Source organism: Meleagris gallopavo, chromosome 1 (genome assembly GCF_905368555.1).
Source record: "Meleagris gallopavo chromosome 1, MGAL_WU_HG_1.1, whole genome shotgun sequence".
Lineage (NCBI taxonomy): Eukaryota > Metazoa > Chordata > Aves > Galliformes > Phasianidae > Meleagris > Meleagris gallopavo.
In genome coordinates, this window is record NC_139404.1 from 120,402,628 (window position 1) to 120,419,820 (window position 17,193).

At 35.9% G+C, this 17,193-nt stretch overlaps 1 protein-coding gene across 1 annotated transcript in view; it reads right to left on the bottom strand.

Annotated features, from left to right (window-relative positions):
* Positions 1-17,193, bottom strand: part of GLRA2 (glycine receptor alpha 2) — a 130,412-nt gene that overhangs the window by 63,342 nt on the left and 49,877 nt on the right. The window contains exon 9 of the mRNA XM_085211788.1: positions 15,212-15,426. Within this exon, the coding sequence (XP_085067914.1) occupies positions 15,212-15,426 (215 nt within the window). The remainder of the gene's footprint in view (positions 1-15,211; positions 15,427-17,193) is intronic.

Genomic DNA, 17,193 nt, shown 5'->3' on the forward strand with positions numbered 1-17,193 from the left:
GAAGCCCTCTGAGAATGATTTTCACAGCATCCTGGCAAGTCCAGATGAAGAGTGCCTGTATGTGTGGGAAGAGAGGTAGGAGGGTGAAGGATGTGTGATTGTTTGAAAGGATTTGTATAAATATGTTCATTTCAAGTTCTTTCCTACGGGTGCCATAAACAGTACAAGGATGGATTTATTTGTATAGGGTTTTTTTTCAGTGAGGTTTTGTTTTTGTGTGAATCCACCAATATTGGTTACAATTACAATTATTGATTACAAATTAACAGCATCAGAAATAACAGTTAAAGGAAGAAGTTTGCAAGACACTTCCCTCAAATTCCACTCTAACACTCATAGAACCATAGAGTCTCAGAATGGTTGGAGTAGAAAGGGACTCTTAAAGGCCATCTAGTCCAACTCCCCTGCAATGAACAGGGAAACCTACAGCTTGATCAGGGTGCTCAGAGCCCCATCCAGCCTGACCTTCAGTGTCTCCAAGGATGGGGCGTCCACTATTCAAATCCTAGTTGCATCACTTGTATCTTCTGTTATATCTGCCACTTATTACTGACTACTAGTAGCAATGGAGAAATAGCAATGGTGAAAAAGGTCTTCTACAAAGGCTTCTTGTGATGTAGTGAACCTGCACAACACCCTTGATAAAATTTTCAGAAAAGAGGAATGCTCTCTGCAATTGGGAAAGCATGTACTTACTTGTAAAAAGTAATCTCACTCCTGCTTTAATCTCATCAGAGTGCAATTCTTGCACTTCAATCCATTTTGAGAGTCTAAATTAGAAATATTCTGATTTAACACCAAATTCATAGAAAAAAATGATGTCTTAAAATTTTAATAATTGCATCTGAAAAGTAAGATGCAATGGTTTGTAGATCAGTGCTAGTTTTAGGGCTAAAAAATAAAAATAATCCACTGAAACATACCTAAAAAAGCAAAGATTTTCACATGATGGATATATCAGAAACGACTTAGAATTTCATAGAATCATTTTCCTTAATCAGAAGGTCTTTCTGTTGATTTAGAATCCCATTTTGTTCAGAGTCTAGAAATAAGCAAGACAGAACATTGTAGGGACATAATAAATTACATAAGGAGGAGTTCAGGTGAATGATGTTGAAATGTTGTAGCAGTTTCTCTTTAGTGTTCACATAACACTAGAAATGGTAACAACACACACAAAAGCGTACTTGTGCCAACTTTTCAATTTGAAATAAAACAAAACCAATTCAATGAAGAAGCACTGATGTGTATTTGCTGGAGTCTGGTTTATTTCCTTGTTCTTCTGCAATTTCCATGGGTCTTTCTCTCAGCTTAGACTACATTTCATGAGATGCAATCTCTTGGAATGAGGATGTAGTGCATTATAGGAGACAATATAGCATCTCAAATGTCAGGAAAGGGCACATAAGAAAGAGGAGTATGATGCAAGTGATTCCCAGTTTTCCAGAAAAAACTGCAATAAATGTATCCAAATGGAAACACATCAAGCTTTATTTGGATGTTTTGATTTTGAATCTATGGAAGAAAAAAGATCTCTAAATTTTCCAGTAAAAGATTTTATCTACAGATGTAATTAGTAATATAAAAAAAAGGAAATATTATGTAATCAAAATAAATGTAAATTAGCCAGAGGATTCTTGTCAGTTTAAAGGAATAAATTCAGCCTCCTCTTTATGGAACTGATCTCAGATGCATAGTATGTGCTTGCATCATGCACATGAGAGATCCATCAATCTCATGATATTAAAGAATTTATCCAAGGAAGTTCAGATTTTTGTTTACTGTAAGAATCTCTCTAAGTAGCCTGTTGGATGCACTAAAGCAAAGGACTCAATTAAATACTTTATATTAGATTCTGAAACACACTTGTAACCTTGTTCATGTGCTGAACTCTAAATGCATTTACACAAAAATAGCAAGTACATTCTGATCCCAGTGGGAAAGTAGCTCTGGCAGTATGGACTAGACTCGAGCACTTGGTCTCAGCACTGAGGAAGATCCAGTCTCCTGAGCTGGAGTCTGACATGTGCCATGCATTTACCTCTCCATCCTTCAAAGACATGAAATAACAACGAAATCCACAAAAGCCTGAACATCCAAAACATGAATAAATGTAACTCAGAATGCTCAGAGAGTAAGAAACATTATATAAATTGCCCGTGCCTAGCAGATCTGTGCACAAATGGAATAGTGCCACTGGTATATCACTCAAATGATATAAAAAATCAATATCAGCTCCAGTAAGCATGCAATGACACCAACTTATATATAGATGAATTTGAAAGGATTAGATGATGACAATACATTCTTGACATGCTTAATCATTGTTATCTAGAAATACTTGCACTGAAGAAATGTCAAATATAAGCCCTTTCATTGAATTTCCTCTTAGAAGGCATAAAACTGTGCAAAATTTATGCTGATAATTGATTTTTTTAATTCACTCTGAAATTACATGTCTACTCTTTAATTTATTTTTACTTTGTATCTCTTCAATTTTCTTTTCAAATTCACAGCTCCAAGAGTCAAACAGTGTCCTCGTGACTGTGCATTTCTTTGACTGTGCATTTTCTTTGAAATGGTACTGCAGACTGACTTACACCCTGTGGTCATCCCTACTAGCTCTGTGCAGGGCCTTAGAATCATCTCCTGTAATCCATTTGTTTTAAAGATTAGCAGATACGTAACACTCTGCAAGGAAATAACAATTTGGTTATCACCTCACCTACAGTTCATTCATCCTAATCTGCGGCCACATTGCATGTGAAAAAGAATGAGGAAAAAAATGTATTTATTTTCCTAAATGCAGCAGGTTTGACCTTAATGATACTAAAATAGTATATGTAGGTAAAATTATTTTTATATAGCCACTTGTCTAGGCGAAAAAAGAATAATAATAATTTTGAAAAAGCTTAATGCGTCAAATCTTTTTGTATGATGATGCATATTTGACAGTTTTTCAATGTGTGTCTGGGATGGGATTTCCCTTGAATAACTTTAGACATCCGACTTTCGTGCTAGTCACCTTGGCTCCCCTTGTCAACTTGCAGAAAGAAGAATTTGAAATAAGCAATTCATCTGACCTATCCTGTATAGCTGCCTGGGTGCCAAAAGACATGCTGTGGAGGTGTCCCTTCCTCTCTGTTGACTAGAAAGGCAGCCTAAAATAACTTTCACCTACCCAACATGGACAGATGAATCCCACTTTGGGGGTTTACGAGTCCAATATTTTTGTTCTGATTTAAAGCTGGTTGTGAAATACAGGTGTGTATAATAAAGTAGTCTTGGTTACTGTAAGTGGAAAAAATTGTTATGTTTTTCTCTAGAAAACCTCAGATATGGAATTATCTAACATAATTTCTTTCCACTTTGTTTTATTATTTCCTCAATCTGCTACTATAAAACAAAGTTGAAAATACTCCTTTATTCATATTCTTTGCACACAACTATATATGAATAATTTCACTGCATATATATCACTAGTAGATTTTAAGTAATAGCTGTTAGAGCTTTGTGATCTATTTCCTCCTCTCTGTTTCTCCTGCCTACATATGATAAGCATATTTTTTACATTTCCTGTACTTTTTTATTTTATATAGTGGGAAAAAGAAGCACTTCATATTATTACAGTTTCTCAAATACAAAATCAAATCGATGTCTTTTTATATTTACTATTTTAAAGGCTGTTTACTTTAATTAATGCCATAAATGATAAGCATTGCTTTCCTGGCTTTGCTTATGAAGAACATTTCCTTCTCTCAAGCTAATGTTACCACTGGCACTATAAGGTCTCATAATTAAACTCATAAACTTCCCTTTTACATGTTTCATCTTAATCCATACTCTTTATTTTTGGTGCTAGAGATATGACTTCTTATAAATTTTTATTTCACTACACCCGTTACACCTAAACCATAACAGTTTGCCTGGTTGGGGTTCTAAAGTACTTGAACAAACATGCTCCTCTGAGCTTCCCTAGACTATCACTATTTAACTGTCCAAATAGACAGGCCATTTTTCACCATATATTCTTATAGTACTCATAAGTTACCACTCAATTTCATCTTACATTCCCATTTGGATTTCAATTTAGTTCTCAGCATACCTCCTTATTCCACAGTCACAGAAGCTTTCAGAGTCCTCTTTTTTGTCCATATTTGCACTCTCATATTTCTTTGCAAGTCCTCTGTAAGTGTCCTCTCATTGAGTATTAACCACTTAGAATCAGTTGGGTTTCCAGAAAGCGGTAGCTTGGTCTACTTTATATGAAACAAACACGTACTATAACAAATGTTTTCTTTTTTACTAGTACTAAGTAAGCTACAACCACGTTGAAAGGTGAAGAAAATGTTTTACAAGTGGGAGACATAAGAAACTCAATCTGTTTAATATACCAAACAGAAAAAGAGATCACAAGATTGCTCAATTTCATAATTGGATTTCTTGAATAAGAGCAAACATTGGGTCTAAGAAGTCTTTGTAGGCCAAAAGAGAAATGCACAGCAAGAAACACTCTCTGGAAGTTTACCTTCTCTCTGGAAATTTACCTGCCAGAGCATCCACAGTCTCTAAATATGTTTATCTTAAACAGTAAAAGTATCTGTGTAACTGAAATAAACATCCAAACATCATTTTCAAAACAAGGGGCTGGATTCCTTTCTTTAAAATATCCCTGAGCCAAATATACAGCATCTACAGAAACCAGCAATTAGATTTCAAAAAAACAAACACACCTAAATGCTTATCTGAAATGGTCATTTTGTCACTTTTTACCTTCTGGACTTGGAAATGAAAAAATCATCTGTGATTTCTAGAAGCCCACGAACCATATCAAAACAACTGGTAATTGTAGCTTCACATACTGGCTACAGCGAACACAGCTGAAGGTCACTAGCAGGCAGTGGTATTGATCTCTTCTCCTCAGAACATTTCAGTGCCTGAGCCTGCTCCTGTGGCTGAAGTAGGGTTTTAATGAGAGCAGTTTTCCTCTGAAGCCTTAATATTACTTAATATTACTAAATAAACTTGAAAAGTGCCTACCAGTATCTCACTAAATGATAGATATGAATGAATGAGGTTCTTCCCCTCCTTGGGATTTTTAACATTTTGGAAATGTCTTTTGAATTAGAATAAAAATGAAAATGTAAAAAAAAGTCTCAGATCACAAAATTTATTTTATTAAATTATATCAACTGAAACATTTTCATCATTTCCATGCTCATGTCAAACTTTTCTGATATTTTTAGATTGGTGAGTTTTCCATTTCCAAGTAACAATACGGTTTTAATATGAAAAAATATGTTATGGAGAAATGCAACAGTAGTCATTATAAGTCAACAGAAATCACTTGGGAAATTTTTTGAATATATGAGAACATTATTTTTAAGTACCTTTTACATAGCTTCAAATGATTATTAAAAAAAAAAAAAAAAACAAGTCAGTTCCTCGGAGAAAATGCGTGAACCCATCTAAAATGTATATCACTGTTGGAGCACAGACCTAATACAATGTGTACAATACAGACAAAGAGGAACTGGGAAGATAGATATTGTTTGTTGAAGCTGAAAATAGCTGAATTTGATTTAAGCTGAAGGTGTTATTGCTGAAAATTCAGTTGTCTTTCAGAATGAATTCCCAAAGGATTATGAATTACGAAAAAATCATGAGGCCAATGGCCAGCGCTGGCAAGCATATATTTTAAAAGCCTGTTTCAGAGATAACAGACAAAGTTGTGGGATAAGAGATGTTTGCACTCTGTGATCAGGAGCTGCTTTTCAGGCTGCCTTTTCTTAACTAAGAGAGAAGCAGATCTGGAAGAAGTCAAGCATCATTGTGAAAATAAAGAATGAAAGTGGCCAAATGACTTGCCATGAAGTGCATTACCCACGTTCAGGCAATCCCCATTCTTTCAATTAAATATGTCTTTCAGTTTGATAAAGGCTTTTATTCATAAATGTAAGAAGCGAATCAACTCTTACAGCTGCACTGACTGAGACCTCTTTACCTTTAAACAATTCACCATGAAATCCTTTGCCAAGATACAATCTTGCCTGGAATCATGTGTTAGCAAACACTTTTTGACTGGTTGCAAAATGTCTGTCTCCTGTTCCAGTCAATGTAGAAAGAGATAAGAGGTCACCTCTAAACTTGGTAGTTAGCACATAACACTTCTAGTTTGAACAATGTCATGTTTATTCCCTTTCTAACAGAGCATCGGAATACTGTAAAAAGTAAAAAATTAACACTTCTTATTTATCAAAAAGACAATGCTACCCACTTGTAAAACCAACACTGCACCATTACTAATGAATGACAAATAAACCAACTTTAGAGAGAATAATTAACCAATTGAGAAAATAATTACGCATTACTCTTCCCACTCACTAGATGGGACAGAAAAGAAAACAAGATGTAAAAAAGACCACATTGCTATTCCGTGAAACATAAAAGCAAGGTTATCTTTGTTTTCATATCCAGGGATAGATATATGCATAACTAATTTGTTCTGTGCTGCTTTCTTTGAGGCATAACCCTATCATCTTTGACTTTGGGGAGCCTTGGTAAGAAATAGCAGCGGTCATACCTGAGTTTCTAAATGTTTCAATTTAAATTAAAATTCTCAATGACAGCATTTCTTTTTAATTCAGAGTAGATTCTGATTCTGCTAAGAGGTTCAGGAGACAGCAAAACAGCCAAAATCTCATAAAATAAATCCTGTCAGACAACTACAGCTTCTTTAAGAAAGCAAGCAAACAATTTGATTGTTTGGGAAAGCAGCAGAATGCACTGTCCAACTCTATGAGTTTTTATCATAATCCTGACATTTGGGTTTCTTAAGTTCCTTAACTGTTTTTTTTTCTTTTCTTCCCAGTCTTAAACTGCTTTTCATCCTCTTTTTGATACACAGAGCACGCTCAATCCATGCAGATTAAGAATGTGTTACTCTCATTGCAGTCTGTGAACACTGACATGGAAAATTAAGACATGTTTTCAAGTTGTTCATACCCCATAGATGGACAGGCAACAGTACCTCCTGTCTACAGATACATTTTAAATGTAACACTGTTCATCATATTAAGGTACAAAAGTCCTTAAAGTGTTTTGATTGCCAATAAACACAAGAAGGATTACGTTCTTCTGCAGAACAGAGATTAACAAAAATGAAATCATTTATATAAATACTTTAAATGATTTTTTTAATGTCTCAGCAGGCCATTTTTAGTAGAAACATTTTCTTCTGTGTATGACAGATACTGATATGTTCTCATTATATATGTCATTACTGGTAATTATTTAGAATATAACCTGTGCTATTGCTGTGAAAATATGCACAGACAAACATTCATTATATGTTGCCTTTTTTTCATAACTTACATTTTCTGCTGTGATTTAGTCACTAAAGTTTCTCTCCAGACTTATTAAAAATCTGGATTCGCTTCTCCAGAGCCTTAACCTTTGGTAGAATAGGGAAAAACAGCACAATATATACTTCTTACAAACAGGTATGTCTAACACAGGATAAAGCTTCTGTGGATCAAAGTTCTGCTCTCACACTCCCTTCTCTTTGAGACAAGACATTCCAGTTAATCCTGCTAGGCTTCTAGTAAAAAAAAATAAGGAGAAGCTACTTCATCAAGGTTTTTAACTTTACTACTAAGGACCTGTGAATAATGATTTATTCTAGCATACATGACTATATTTCTATGCCTTAAAAACAAATTATACTCTTTTCTTGCCAATGGCTAGTTTTAAATTGTTTCATTTCAAAAGCTGGTATTGCCAAGACAAAGAGTAGTGTACCCTACTACTTGCAAATTAAAGTCATATTATGTAATATCACAGGTATAAAAAGAAGATACTAAGTCATTTAATAGTTCCTCCTCCTGCAGAGGTTTGTTGCATCCATGAAGAAAAGTAGAATCATAGAATCACACAATCATTAAGGTTGGAAAAGGACTCTAAGGCCATCTAGTCCAATCATTCCTACTATGTTGGCTAACCATGTCCCTCAGTGCCACATCCACACGGTCCTTGAACACCTCTAGGGACAGTGACCCCACCACTTCCCTGGGAAGCCTGTGCCACTGCCTCATCACTCTTTCAGAGAAGAAATGTTTCCTCATATCCAACTGATGTAAATAGCTTCGATCTATTTACTTTTTTTTTTTTTTTTTTTCCTCTGGAGGGGGAGAGTTAATAATACTCCTATGCATCAGTATATCAGTATATTCAATATATTCCAAATAGAAACATTTCCCACATGAAAGAAAATCTTTTCATTCAAGCTTTTACAGTTACATTATAATCCAAATGAAAGTTTGGGAGGCTAAGAAGTCAATGGCCCAGGTACCATACTGTTTGCAGTACTGTTCAGACTGGAAGGTACACAGGGTCCAAGAGGCCCTAGCAACACTATATCAAATTGAATTCTAACAGAAGATTTTCACAAGCAGTACTTCTAGATGATCTAATAGAGTCAAGTCAAGATGATCTGAAATGATTGAGCCACGGTAGTGCATGTTACTGTCTCAGAGCATGCTTGCAGTGCTTATCTATGAGAAAGAGCAGCACTGCACGCTCCTCAGAGAGCTGCTAAAAGCTGCTATAACATCCTCGAGGGTACAGGAACAAAGCTGGAGAGTCCCTTCTTCATACCAAGATTATGAAACAACCGGCAGAGTGATGCACGCAGCAACTCCGGCTCTTCTCTGACGCATGAAACTAGCTCTGCTCAACGCCAGCCATCCCAGATGACTGCATTATAAAACCTCTCCAGGAAGTGCCAGGAGTACTCAAACTATATCCCAGAGGTATTCTAACACATCGAATATTTTTTTCTGTCACGCATGTTGGCAACTACTCTCTCTGTAGTACAGTAAATACTACTATCTTCACTATACAGGAAAGTAAATTATAAGGTTTAGACTAGTAGAAAGGAAAAAGTGACTGATTTACTCAGTCTTTTGTTTTTGAGCTTCACAGAGTAAAATCTGTTATAGAACTTAATGCATTAATATTTATTCAGTCAGTATCTCCTCAGTTGGCTTTGCACAGAATCAAAGGCTGCATAAACTTCATTAGAAATGATGTATAAACAGTTTGAGACCCAATGATTGATCAGTACATCTTTTCTCTGTGACCAAGAGAAAGAGAGTTATGTGATCTTTTCTAGGTGCTCTGAGTAATATCTAGATTCTTTTTCCTCCCACTCTCTTCCAATTCTTACAAGATACACAGGTGGTGCTAACTGTTCTTGTTTTCTTAGCCTTGCAGCAGTCCCCAACTTCGGTCTTACAGAACTGGAAGTCGTTGTGGAATGGAAGAAAAATTTTCTTCCCATGAAGAATACATGACAACAGCACACATATCTGTGCCAAAGTGTATCCTATATTTTTAACTGAGGTACTGCTCCCAGTGAAGTTGTAACTGCACATGCCAGCCATGTAAGTATCTACCTAGATCTTAAAGGAGCAAGCCTTGAAGGAAGGGAAAATGTCTTTTATAAACTGATTTGGGTGGAAGAAGCAGAGAAGTTTCAACAGGACCAAGGATTTATTGTCAAGCTGATACTAGCATGGCCGCAGTGCTACTGATGATCTATCTGGTACAACACCTTCTATCGCTTCCTTGTATCACCTCTTCCCCTGCAGTTCACACTCTCTCTTGCACTCAAGCACAGATGTATCTTGAGATACATAGACACTTCCTCTGACAGCAAAAGAACAAAGGATAATATAATCTCTAAGAAGAGTAATAAGAGAATCTGTTCCTTTTTCTTTACTGTTATTTCTCATTTGTTCTCTTTTTTTGTTTGTTTGTTTGTTTTTTTCCTTTTTTTTTTTTTTCCCTATTAAGACATTATTTTAACTTTACTTCAAAATAGAAGAACTGATGTACTCTTGGAATTTCTTTACTTGATAACTTTTGGCAGTCAATAAAGGAGAGGTTACATTCTGAGACTGGTCTGCCAGAAGACAAAGAATCTTGAAAAGACTCCAAAGACTCCAAAAATGCCAGGGATAGTGAATGACACATAAAGCAATAATTTACTGCCAAAGGGGATGGACTGTGATGCCTTTGGTTTTGCAAGTCTCTGCATCTATTAGAATACAGTGCTTTTATTACAATTGGTAATGCACTCAGTGTTCTGAAGCAAAATGAAGTGAATGGAAGGCCTCCCAGTGGTTTCAGTGAGTTCTGAATGAGGATTTTTCTACACCAATTGCTGCCTAGGGAAGGAACATACATTCATAAAGTACTACTTATTAAAGTAACATATGAGCATGATACAACTTCATAAAATAAGGCTGCTTTCATTTGCTTGACTTAAAGTATCCTCAAATGTTTTGCTTTATGGTATAAAAAGTAATTCACTTTCTTGGACTATAGATGCTACAGTTTGGTTTATGCATGTATTTTAAGAAGAAAGCAATTTGAAAAATACCCAATTACTAGCATAGCAGAGAACTTATTCTTTCCAATGCTTTTTTTAATAAAATTCTTTAAAACTCTTGATTCTGTTGATTCAACAAAAGGGAAGCTGTTTAAAAATAAATGGAATAGGAAGAGAATAGATATCCAATGCTCTGGGAAAAAAAAAAAGGATACTTTCTCATATTTCTCACAAATTTTATGCTTACTATACAAATATGCTCCCCTTTACTCTGAGAACTTATACACTACTGAGACTATTAAAAAAAAAAAAAAAAAAAAAGGCAACTGCATATTACAAATCTCTTTTGTGATGCCCAGAAGTTCTTCAGATCATGCTTTGAAAAATTCAAGCTGCCATGTTTGTGCATTGGGTCAGATACTTCCAGAAAACATGATATTCAAGCATGTGCAGAATACTGCATGGATGTATAGCAGAGTTTTTTTTTTTTTTTTTTTTTTTTTTTCAGAGGTAAAGTCCAGCAAGCACTTAGATGTAAGGCAGCTCCAGGGCTCATGCATAGGACTTGCAGACAAAGCTCAGAGTTTCTCAGGGGCCTCATTGTGAATACGCAGCCAAGCTGACCACCACCATCCAGGATTTTTGCTCATTTGGTCAATCAGCAAAAGTTACTGCACAGACATTAATCTAGCCAAATTTTTAGGTGGAAAATGATGGCATGAACAGAGGAATCCAGACAGACTATCAGATGTGGGTAAGGCTTATAAATGTGATTTTGGAGGAAGAAGAATTGGCCAGAGGAACCATGACACTTTGGATCAGTGTTCCTGGTTGTCTGAGCTCTGGATTGACCAATTGGAGGAAAGGTACTACTCCAGCATTCTAGATGAGTTTCTTATCACCCCTTAACATGGCCTCTGATGGTAACTCTGGCCATGTGAACACTCACCAGTTTTCTGTAATAAACACACAATAACAGTTGCTATAAAAGAGGTTGAGACCATGGTGAGGGATTCTTTGCAGCTATTCTTTGTATAGAAGATCAATATTTCATCCCCATGAAGGAAAGAGAACTTGATATTGTTCACCTCATGATAAAAAGTAGAAAAGAACATTTATGTTTTCTGAAACATGCACTGCAGCTCTTGCCTCCTACATTAGTAGTTTGTTGGGGCTCTACTCTTGCATGATTTATTTTTGTCTTTTGTAAGAAAGAAATCAACTCTATAGAAAAATAAATGAAAAAAAAAAAAAAAACAACGAAACAACATATTGATTTTTTTCACTAGTTTTTTGTTGTTATCAGAATTTGACCCTGTATTTGTAAGCAGAATTACAAACACTATGAAGATAACTCCACAGATGGACTACGAAAATTTATCAGAGAAATCTAATCATATTTCATTTGAAAGAAGCTATCTAGATTTTTCTCTTAAGCATGTGCAAACACAAATACCAGCTGGAGTTACATGAGTTTCTCTGATAGTAATGCCTCCTATTTATTCCCATGGAAAGTACAACAGCTAAGAGTACCTTAACATTATTTGACAAAGAAAATTCTCAGATACAAAACACTATTTTTCAACATAGTCACCATCATGAGCTATGCATTTTCACCAGTGAACAGGCATGCCACACTTGTAACAATCTGTACCAGTGGAGGTGACTCACTGCCATTGTCACTGCTGCTGAAATGCCCATCCCTCACTGTGCTCACATTCAGTGGTTGGTCTCCAGAAATGTTCAGCAAGTGTCAATGAATGTCAGTGGGTGCCATTTTTTCAAGAATTCAATGACACACCTTTGCTTCCATGTCAGATGCCATTTTGTAAGATTGCTGCCTCTGTCACATGGCAGCAACATGTAATGGGATACTGTTGGGAAGGTTCAGTCACCAGTGCCATACCACCAATATCTCCCTCTGACGTCGTGAGTCAACACAATAAAACAGGAGACGTTACTTTTGGAGCCGCCCTGTATTTTCATTCTCTCATTTACTTTTAGTTTCTTTCCTTTTCAGCAGTCTTGAACTTGCGTTTAATTTTCAATATCTGGAAGCCTAATGTCTGTGCTGCTATGACTTAACATTATGAAAAGTTGTGTATCAAAATGAATATTGGTTTTTAATATGAAAAAGAGTGATTTCAAGCAAATAGAACTTTATCATATCATGTCACGTCGAGGTTGAGAACAATATGTTGGTAATTACTTCTAAAATGTACCACTTGCATCATTTTGATAGTAACTCAGAAATTGACCAAAAAATAACTAACTAGGATTCTCCTCAGCACAAATCTTCTTCTCTTTTTTTTTCTTTAATATAAAGGAATTACTCATAAAATTGGTAGATGTTGATGCTTTGCTTTTGTTTTAGTTATTTGCTTATTTATTTTTGATAAAGTTCTAATAAAATAGTTGAGAAGAAAGAAGAAAGAATACCCTTAATTTATCTGCTTGGCATGAACCAGTGAGTAAATTAAGGGTAAATTTAAGTTCTATAAATATGTGTTAATTGTGTGTTAATAAGAATAGGACACAAGGTAGAGTGGGGAAGAACTCAAATCTTGTAATCGAATATAGACTGTTCTCACAGAGTAGTTGCATCTGTTTTTTCAGTACTCTTGCAAAAATAACCATCCTGTCATGTCTGATTCTCTTAGATATTCATGCTTGGAGCAATTTTAAAATGAATGTTTTATTGACAGCCTAACTTCCTGCGTCTTGGCAATATGTAGACGGGACTTAGATAAACACTGCTTTTAAAGAGCCATTTGGGGACTTCAGATTCAAAACTGATTTGAAGCAATTATTTTCATATTTTTATTTCTAAATGCATTTCAGCTGGACAGATTTTATTAAGAAATACAATTTTAATGCTAAGCTACAGATAGGATTTTAAAATTGCTGTGTTCTTGCAACAGCAACAGCGGGAAAAACTTTCTCCTTCTTTTTGTAAGGAATCAGGTACTGCTGACAGGGACCTGTATACAGACATGGGTGTACTACTTAAGTGTGTACAGAAAGCTTATTTTGAAGTGTTGGTTCATGTCAGTCCCAAATTCTTCAGACACAGCTTGGTTGAATTCACAGAGTGGAAATGCAACAATGAGATGCAGCCCCCGTGAAATAAATGTGCTGGGCTCTCTGGTGGGGTACATGTCTTCTGACAAAGGAGCAGCAGAGAAAACTAGGAGAGGATGGGATAGGGCCAGAACGTCACCTCTGACAGATGAGATAAATCTATGTAATTTTGAAGATAGAGAGGATAAATGTTTCATCTGGATCAAAGGCAAAAGATGAAGTCTTTCTAAATTATCTTTATGGATGTGCTATCATTGCAGATCTTCTTGGTAGAGTATGTTTTCTCTGTTGGAAACGTGGGTGGAAAGCTCCACTACAGTGATTGTACCACTTTTAATTCTCAAGTCAGTTAATTTGAAAGAAAGCATGGAATTGAGTTGTACCGTCTAGTCACAGTCTCCAGTGACTTTGAGCTTGCTATCTACAGATCCAGCATGGCTCTTGCCAAGATTACCTCTTTGTTGACTTTCTTCTCAGAGTGTTCATTTGGTAATATTGACCGAATAAATGTTAAGAAAGTATAAATTTGAAATTCTGTGTTAATATATGAAATATTTTTAGTTTTCATGGAAAATTATATATAGTTCCAAGTGAACAAGTGAAGCTGAACCAACTGTTGTAATCACCAGATTCTTAAGTGATACTTTCTCAATACCAACAGAAGAGTAACACAATCTGTGCAGTTTTTAAAGCTGGTCTATATATGCTCAATTTTAACAAATTACAGTACTTGGAATTAGACTGAATATGATACTGAGGGTAAAGCAGAAAAAACACAAGCTGCCTTTTGGAATGGATCATATGCTATACAAACTTTCAACATTTGTGCTTTCATTACAGTTAGCACAGTTTTATGATCCCAGTCCTTGTGATTCTGGGCACATGAAAAGGGGATTCTACAGGGATCATATCTCATGACTCCACAGACCATTGTTAACTGATCTACCTGAGTTCTCTCCCAGAAAACTGCACAAAACCTGAGCATGCAATATAAATTCTGCTGGGAATGCTGCTAACAGAAGCATTAAAATGTGCCCATGCTGAAAAGTGTTCTTCTGTTATCTAATCAAATAATATATTCTGTAATCTGTATTCTCATCTACAGTAGCTGCTCTTGATTAAAAAGACCACAAAATTCAAGCGAGAGGATATTTTTGTGTGTAGGCTGGATGCAGGCATCACTTGAATAAGAACATGGACTGATCCTACTGCGAAGCAGAGAAAGACAGCAGGACTTCTCTGAAAATATTGTCCAGAGATATCTTTTCGGTATATATATGTAACATATATTTATTTTATATATATATATATATATGTATGTATGTTTATATACCCATCTGATTGAGAGTCATAACTAACCATGCCATGATATTTGGGAGTCAAACAGTCCAGAAAAGATTAGACAAATTCCCCAGCCAGATAAAATATCCAGTTTTCAGGAAAGTGGTTTCAGAAATCCAGACAAGTACCTAGATACTTCAGAAAGTCTATTCTGCATGCTGATGCCTAAGTGACAAAGCTAGCAGTAAATCATTAAAAATCCGTAGCTTTGAGCTCTCTCTGGCAATCCCATAAACCAACAGAAAACTGTTGCAATATTGCAACAGTTTAGCATCACATTGACACCACTTTCTTATTCTTATTAGACACATTCTTACATAGATTGTCAAGAAACTTCAAAAGTACTATAATTTTTCTTGATGATAACAAACCACTGGTACAAAATAATTGCCTTACTTTTGGAAGGGAAGCTCTTGATCCTGAACTTTGAGTGGTCATTGTCAAAACTGTGGTGATACCCAGTGCAACTCTTGCTGGAGCAGCATCCATGTTGATCCAGAAAGAAACCCAGGACAAAATGACAATCAGCAGGCTAGGAATGTACATCTGGATTAAATAGTATCCCATCTGACGCTCCAAATGAAACTTGACTTCAATGCATGTAAACTTTCCTAGAACACGAAATTACTCTCATAAATGCTTTTTGCACAGTTTTATCTTGCTTTCTGAACATAAACTACATGTGAACGTAAAGCTGTGAGTCAGCCACTTGTTGAGCTCAAGAGTGGGAGGGATATGGAGTCCCTGAAACAGACTGTACTCAATTATTTACATTATCTCAGAAAACAAGTATTTGTACAGTTGTTTCACCTCTAGAAAATAGAATGTTATTTTTTCTTCTTAAAATTTAACAAGATTTTGTTTTGCTCAAATACAAAGTTTAATGTTAAAAGACAACAGAATTTTTCTCTTTTAATTGCATTAAATAAAGCAAACGTAATTAGATGAATTGTAAAAAATTAGTCTTAATGTCCTATGGTAGATTAAACTCCTTTTCATTCCTTTCACATCATTTATTTGTGCCTGTGGGTTACTTCTTATAACAGAATCAATTCAAAGCTGACTTTGAGTTTCATCAAAAATCTAACTCCAGGAAATCCACAACAATCTCTTGTGAGAGGTAAGTGATTCTTCATATAATAAATACCTACTTTGCATGGGTAGAGGAGGACAGAATTTTAAGAAAGTACAGATAGCTATGCTGTGGGGAATGCAATGTCCTGAGCTGCCTTTGCATGGGTAGAGGAGGACAGAATTTTAAGAAAGTACAGATAGCTATGCTGTGGGGAATGCAATGTCCTGAGCTGCAACAGCTCACTGGCCATTAATCCAATCACTTTTTGCTGCTCTCCAAATTGGTGTGCCTTGGCTGGGGTTTTAGTTATATGAAGGCTCTCACTCAATGCTGACTAACCCAAATAAATGAACATCTGTCATTTGTGAAACATCATACCAATTATTTCAAAGATCCTCTGTTGTGTCAGTTGGGCAAAAGCACTGACATGCATTGCTCCTTCCATATTACTTGTGGATGAAAGGATAATTTTTCTCTCTTTTTTTTTTTTTATGATAAACATACTTTTCTGCTGATTTACAAAGCTGAATGGCAGGTTTCAGACAGGTATGAGAGTTGGCACAAAGTACAATATAGTGGAAACTGGCAAATTGAGGAGGGGAGAAAAATTGAATACTCTGGAAGACAGAAGTTGTGGTATCAGTGACCTCACCCATCATCCCAAAGACAAAGACTCTGAGACCTGTGTACTGATACATCAGGACTGCCAAAACAGAAGGGATCTGGTCTTTTAAAAGATAGGGTTCCACCTGTGATAGTGATGGTGTTAGAGTAGCCCAAACACTCTCCACATTCCAATGGCATAACCTGGGCAGAGCTCCTTGCAGCATGGGTGGGATGGGAAGGCTGAATAATGTAGCTTTCATCTATATTTTGATTTCACCCCAAACCTGAAGGAGCATACCTCAGAGAAGACAGCAATGTAAACACACGTATGTGAAGTTTTATTTTGTCTGAGTCCTGCTCTTCGTTTGCCTTTTCCAAGGAACATACTTCAAACTTTTGTTAATTATGCAGATATTTTGTTCAAATATATGAAGTGGGAGCTACTAACTGACATTTTTATCATCCATGGGGAATCTCAATGAGTATATAAGAAAACTATTGCCCATGCTCTCCTTCCTCTCTTACTTCACCCTGCAAAATGGCTACCTGGGAGTCAGCAACTAGAAAAGCAGATTAATACATTTATTCAGAGCTTGAATCATGGAGCAGGAGATAGCTAAAGTTTGCAATGGCCGCACTGCAAGTACTTGAATTCTGTTGATTGGAATTTACTCCTGATTACCCCTTTAAAATACGA